The 6,397-nt window shown below is 43.3% G+C and overlaps 1 protein-coding gene across 1 annotated transcript; it reads right to left on the reverse strand.

Annotated features, from left to right (window-relative positions):
- Positions 1–763: 763 nt before the first annotated feature.
- On the reverse strand, positions 764–6,384 carry LOC110988806 (large ribosomal subunit protein mL40-like). The gene is made up of 4 exons (XM_022252669.2): positions 6,226–6,384; positions 4,292–4,375; positions 3,518–3,685; positions 764–2,352 (listed from the first exon to the last, which is right to left on the reverse strand). The coding sequence occupies exons 1-4, from the start codon at positions 6,270–6,272 to the stop codon at positions 2,040–2,042; spliced, it is 612 nt and encodes a 203-aa protein (XP_022108361.2). The 5' UTR covers positions 6,273–6,384; the 3' UTR covers positions 764–2,039.
- Between the last annotated feature and the right edge of the window lie 13 nt (positions 6,385–6,397).

The raw sequence follows: 6,397 nt of genomic DNA on the forward strand, positions 1-6,397 counted from the left end.
CAAAAAAGAAAGAAGCTACCCAAAAAGTACAACATGATCTTGAAAATGGACAGCATAAAGCACAAAGTGGTAAAAACATCTTAGAAACATTTCACTTTTGATGCGAACACGCTTCGGACCCCTTGATGTATTTACGAAAGCCGACTTTTTTTTTCCAAATTATTTATCGGGGTCCTACTTACCCTTACAGCCTTGCTTAACACCATGTTAATCCACGGAATATAGCCAGGCATCAAAAGAGTTCTTTTGTTTCGTGGATGAGGGAGGAAAGCCGGAGAGCATGGAGCAAAAACCTCCTGGCGCAGGAGAGAATCAACAAACAACTGCACTTGCAAATGGCCCGGGCTGCGATCAACCCTGAGTCACCCGAGTGGCGAGAAGAGAGCGCTCACTTTACTCACGAGCCACCCGTGCCACTGCTAAAGGTGCAGACATGACCAATCCATGATCATATGAAAGTCTGTGCGCCCATGTAGAACTAGCATCTGATAAACATCTTCTGAGATACTCCCATGGCACTCCTCCAGCATGAACAAATGCTGGATGCAGTAATGCAGGATGCTGGGCCAAAGCAGAGCTGGGCCCAGTCAAATTGAATAATTCGATGTCAGAATAATTCACTGGTTGTTCCAACTGAGCAAGAAAAATGATCAACATTAAAATTATGATCATAATAACTTCTCACTTTTCTGAACAACCACATGGACTGCTTGCTGCGAGAAATGATCAATTTCTCAACAAATTAAAAAATGTGAAATGCAACTCTGATACCAAAGAGTGGGAATTTTCTCTTTATTTTTATTCACCATCATTTGATTTCTAAATACTCAATAACAGGGAACAGTAATTAGAAACCAAGTAACTAACCTACAACTGATATCAATACAGCAAATATTTGAATGTTTAAATTTGAATATCTGAATATTCAACACAGCCTTCACTCTTGACCTGCAAGGTCTTCCAATACATTTCAATAGTTACTACATGGAAGCAAAATGGTCAGCTGGGAGGCTGCATTCAAATTGTTTGGCTGTGGCTTGAATTACACACGACTCTGTTGGATCTGCATGGCTGCAGCCACTGGCCTGGACTTGTGTGTAATTTTTAAGCCATAGCCAAGTAATGTGGACATGGCAAAAGTTGGTGAATAGCCAAATTGTCAGGCACTGCATATTTCTTGGGACTGGTTCCCACCTTCATGTTTGCTTAGCACATACATACATGTAAGTAGCGTCTGCTTGATGGTCAAGGATTCAATCTGCCCCAAGCAGGACCAATACACAACACAATTTTCCTAGTACTGGAGCCTCCTTTGGTGGGAACTGCACTTTGCTGGTTCACAACCCACTATGATAAGCATACGCTACGATCGGATCCCTACACCAATATGATGGACACTCCCCACCAACATGGACCTTTTCAACTGATCTGGGGTCGCTTCTGCCCAAGGCAGACAGTTCAAGGGTTCATCAGTCCAAAGGTTCAATAATTGGATTGCACAAATTTTTTCAACCACAGTTCATTACAAAATCTGGTGCAATGGACAAAAGATTCCTTAGTCCAAAGGTTCAGTAATCTATAGATTTTTTTGTCCAAAGGTTAAATAGCAAAAATTTAGAAAAGTTCAGTTTATCAATTCTAAGGTTCAAAAGACCAAAAACCAACACAACATCAAATAGTCCCGAGGCTCATTAATCTGAACAGCACCAACAATTCAAAAGTCTGAATTTGGCTCAGACCCATCTTAAACCATTTATATTTTATTTTTTGACAATACAAGCTTGTTGTTGATTCCCGTCTACTGAACCTTTGTAGGATTTATAAACAGTAATCTATTTTCAGACCAGTGAATCTTTGGACTAATGAGTTGTCGGACCATCAAACCAGAAAATAAACCTTCAGACAAGCAAACCATCGAAATATAGGACCTTCACACTATTGAAGGTTAACCAAATAAACTATGGACATTTGCAGCTTACCAGCCCCATGAAATCAAGCCCTGCTAAAAGGCAAGGGTACAAGACAGTCCAACATTAAACTCATTTGTACTGCTTGGAAATGTCCACGTACTCCCCGTCTGGGCTGGTCTTGGCGTAGCCAGGGATCGGGGGTGTGTATGTCGGCCCCGTTACCTCAAACGGGAAGAGGCCCTGGTCCACCTGGACGGCCTGCTGGTAGAGCTCCTCCGACTCAGCCCGGAGCTCTCGCAGCGCCTTCTCCTGCGCCTTGAGGAGGTCTCGGATGCGTTGGGTCTCGGCCACGTGCTCCTGGAACTTGTGCCGGGCCCAATCCTTCTGTAGCAGCGCTCGTCTCTCCTGCTCTTCGTAGGTCAGGTCTGGGGCCTCTCGCTTCCTGCACAGGGAAAGGACAGATTGGTGGAGCCTCTCTAGCAAGTACTGCTTGATTCTGGAATCCCAACTTCCATCCTGTTTTCAAAATTGTCTCTGACATTTCATTTGATTCTTATCCCTTTTGTTTTTGCTCCAATTTTGCCTTTTGCAATAATGAATGAAAACCACACAGAACCGATGGAATTACAGGAAATTAAATCACTGCATCACGGAAGACAGACTCATACAAGGAACAAAGCTTGTTCCTACCCTCCCCAGCCAATCTTTTCCACATGAAAACCGGTCCTCGACAGTTTGCGTGCTTAAAAGTGTATGGAGGAGTGCGTTGCCATCTAAGATACCTACATTTGCATGTAGCAATTTCTGACTGCCTGATGGAGAGATGATACTTTTTTGAATGAGCGGCAATCCCCCTTTGGCACCTTAATCCGCTCCGAGCGGAACGAAAGAGGGCGTGTTTTTGGTACTTGCCCCATAGGCGCGCAAGTATATGCGTATTTGACGCGGAGCACACTAAGTACTCGGTCATGTGGAAAGAATACCGTGAATTTATCACGGCAACTTTGTGTCAACTACTTACATTGCATGCAATTTGTTATGTTTCCAGTTTTTGACGACACTGTGGTAAGGGTGGATTATCTACAAGTTTCAATGATAAGGGGAAAATTTTTTAAACGTTTTTCAAATTACACGTAACTTCCCACCCTCAACAGTCACCAGTCCTCTCTGTTGGCCTCTTGGGTCATGCTTGAACAAAGAACAAGGGAGGTTTGTAGAATATAGAGGTAATAGGTAAAAAGGTGTTTTGGTTTGGACGGTAACAGCAATAATGACATTGAGAGTGACGGTCATTGTGCTGATGAGAGCGGTGACAACGGTCACACTAGCATTGGAGTCACCTGTCCTGAAGACAGACCAAAATCACCGAGGACAGGCTGTCTATACAAACCTTCCAATACTGGACAAAGTTTTAAACTTGATGAATTAATCTTGAGATTTCAGCCAAAGCACTGGGTACAATGGCAGCATGGGCTCAGACGGCACCAAGGGGAGTCAGTGTCGCAAATGTTGCTGGGAGCGGACGGGTAGCTTTTAATGTTGCCTGGGGGAAGGATTAGGCAGAAACCCTGCATACTGACGACAGTTTCACGATTCGCCCTCCTCACCTCCTCTCGTCCAGGAGGAGCTTCTTGTCCGACCTGAACTCCTCGATGGGCTTGAGCTCGGGGTCGCCCATCTTGAACTGGATCTTCCGCATCCTCTTCAGCATCCTCTGCTGCCTCATCATCTCCAGCTTGGGATCAACTCTCTTCTTCTTCTTTGGCGGCTCCGCGCTACCGACAGTAAAAAATATCACAAACCAAACCACTGCAAATGTGGCAGCCCATCACCATTCTGACTGATGAGCAACTACCAGCCCAGAGAAATGTCACCAAAGTAACCGTTTAAGTTTAGGAGGCCTCAATTTACTGAGATGGAATTGAAGTCTGATCATACATGAAATCTGCAATATTCAGCATGTATTAATTAAAGAAGTATTCCCCTCCAACAAATAAACCAGTTCCCATATTGATCATAATGTACAACACATGTTATTGCAACTGATTTTGTATATGGTTTGTTCATCAACAATCTGCCTGTTGGTACGACCAAATATTCGGATATTCGATCAAATAAAAGGTCTGATATTTGAATAGTGAATTACTCGAATTGACTCAGCCCTACCCAAATGAACTGGTTCCCATTGCATTTTGTTGAGAATCTGGTTCTATGCAACAACTGTACATTCATATGCGACGTATAATTTGGATTCCATCAATTTTTCAAGAAACTTATTGTCTTCTGTTCAATTCTGTTGCTACTGTTAGATATGGCAGAGGAGACAGAGATCTGGTGACAAGTAGGGTAACTTCTACTTGATCCGCAGTGGCCACACTTACCACAATAGCTGTGTTGCTCTGAAACAAAGAGGCCCGTTCATTGTGGAGAAACTCCTTGCTGCATTGGTGCATAGGCAAGAGATTCTGCAATGACAAATCAGAACATGTTTATAAAATATTACAAATTTGCTAGTGCTGCGGTGAGTAAAATGCATGTCATGACACATCATGTCTCAATATGACACATCACGTCTCAATATGACACATCACGTCTCAATATGACACATCACGTCTCAATATGACACATCACGTCTCAATATGACACATCACGTCTCAATATGACACATCATGTCTCAATATGACACATCACGTCTCAATATGACACATCACGTCTCAATATGACACATCATGTCTCAATATGACACATCATGTCTCAATATGACACATCACGTCTCAATATGACACATCACGTCTCAATATGACACATCACGTCTCAATATGACACATCACGTCTCAATATGACACATCATGTCTCAATACGACACATCATGTCTCAATATGACACATCATGTCTCAATATGAACTGGCCAAATTAATTCTGCTGAGTAGAGCTGCCACAGACTGCCGGTAGAACTTTGACGTCACAGAGGTAACGTGTCTGCAACCAAATGTTAATTGTTCTCAGGGAAAGCTGAACTGGTCAAGCATGTCAGGTGAAACTTTGGGAAGATCTTTGATCATTTATGATTTACAGATGTATGGTTTTTATGTAGTTGGGGATACTCGGAAGTTGGACACAATAGGCCTACGCAGAAATTTGCACCTGAGCACAAATTCCACTATTGTGATAAGGTAGATGTGTTTAATAAAATGACATGAATGAAGTTGGTTTCAATAATTTTACACATGTAGGAATATATTTCAGGTCATACTGAATACATGTACGGGTCAAGATTAGCACGCAGGCCAAAAATCTTGCCTTCTCTATTGTCACATTTACCCCAGGCCATTTGAGAGGTAAACTGGTACACACAACTGTAGGTAAAGCATTTAAGAATTTCTATTAAAAATTGTTATTTCAATCACAGAAACCATGAAGCCCAGGCCCCCTCCTTTTGTTAACAATCATACGTTACTTCTGAGTGATAGCTGATTACAACATGGATGTGACAAATATTCACCAGTCAGCCTACTGTCATGACTGTTTCAATGTTTGTAGAAAATGTCATTTGTAATAGTACGATAAGTACACGGACGTCGCTCAAAAATATCAGCCAATACTCAACAGCAACGTCCATTGTTAGGCCTACCCTGCAGAACTGTGGGGTTCGTCGTCCGCCGTGCTCATGCATTCGTGCATGGAGGATTTCTACCTCGATGGTTCATGGGAGTGCAGCCATTGCGGCGGACGACGGAACCCACAGCAGTAGCCCGGGGAGTCAGGTTGGTGTAGCCAAGTGTTTTTTTTTCCTGCATTCTACCTCTGCAGTCTGGGTTCGATTCCCGGCTCGGTCCACATGGATTGGGTTTTCAGTCCCTACCGATTCCGTGGGTTTTACCCAGAATAATCCTCTGAGGTTTTCCTCCCACCTCTGAAACTCCAACTGCTTCTCATTTTAGTGTACCTGAGTCTTCAAGTATGCTCCTATGATTGGTGCATCACTTACTAAGTGATGTTAGAACAATGGAAGAAGAAAGACACAAGCATGATGAAAGACTTGAACGAAGAACCTTACAGTTTACAAGTTAAGTAGGCTTAGGCCCAGGCCTCCAACTGACAACAGTAGGCTGTAGGGCCTAGGCCTACAACTTTTGTACAACGACTAGGCCTAGGCCTACAAGAAAAAAAGTTAAATATCTTGGCCTAGGGGCCTACTATGAAAACAGTTTTTTGTGCAAAGGGCGTCAAGCATGTCAAGTGATGTCCGCATGTGAAACTCTTTCCCCAAAGGCTAAAATTTTGTCTTGGCCTAAGCCTACACCATGGCACGTACCTCAAAAAATGTGAACGGCAAAGTGCCGCGGCCGTGGACGTCGCCATCTTTATTTCACATCTACGACTGTGCCATTTCACATGTACTTCCCCGGCATCGGCAGGTCATCGGTTCACGTGGGATGGGGGCGTGAAAAATTATTACATCATGCAACAGCCGTCATAAATTCCTT

Source organism: Acanthaster planci, linkage group LG10, assembly GCF_054643075.1.
Source record: "Acanthaster planci isolate LZ-2023a linkage group LG10, COTS_SCS, whole genome shotgun sequence".
Taxonomy (NCBI): Eukaryota; Metazoa; Echinodermata; class Asteroidea; order Valvatida; family Acanthasteridae; genus Acanthaster; species Acanthaster planci.

Bases quoted from the DNA above. Each gene is read 5' to 3' on its own strand.
- LOC110988806 (XM_022252669.2), bottom strand. From the start codon at position 6,272: ATGGCGACGTCCACGGCCGCGGCACTTTGCCGTTCACATTTTTTGAG. The intron at 3,686-4,291 runs GTAAGTGTGGCC...TACTGTCGGTAG, and splicing joins AGAGCAACACAGCTATTGTG to CGCGGAGCCGCCAAAGAAGA. The intron at 2,353-3,517 runs GTGAGGAGGGCG...TTCCCTGTGCAG, and splicing joins CTCCTCCTGGACGAGAGGAG to GAAGCGAGAGGCCCCAGACC.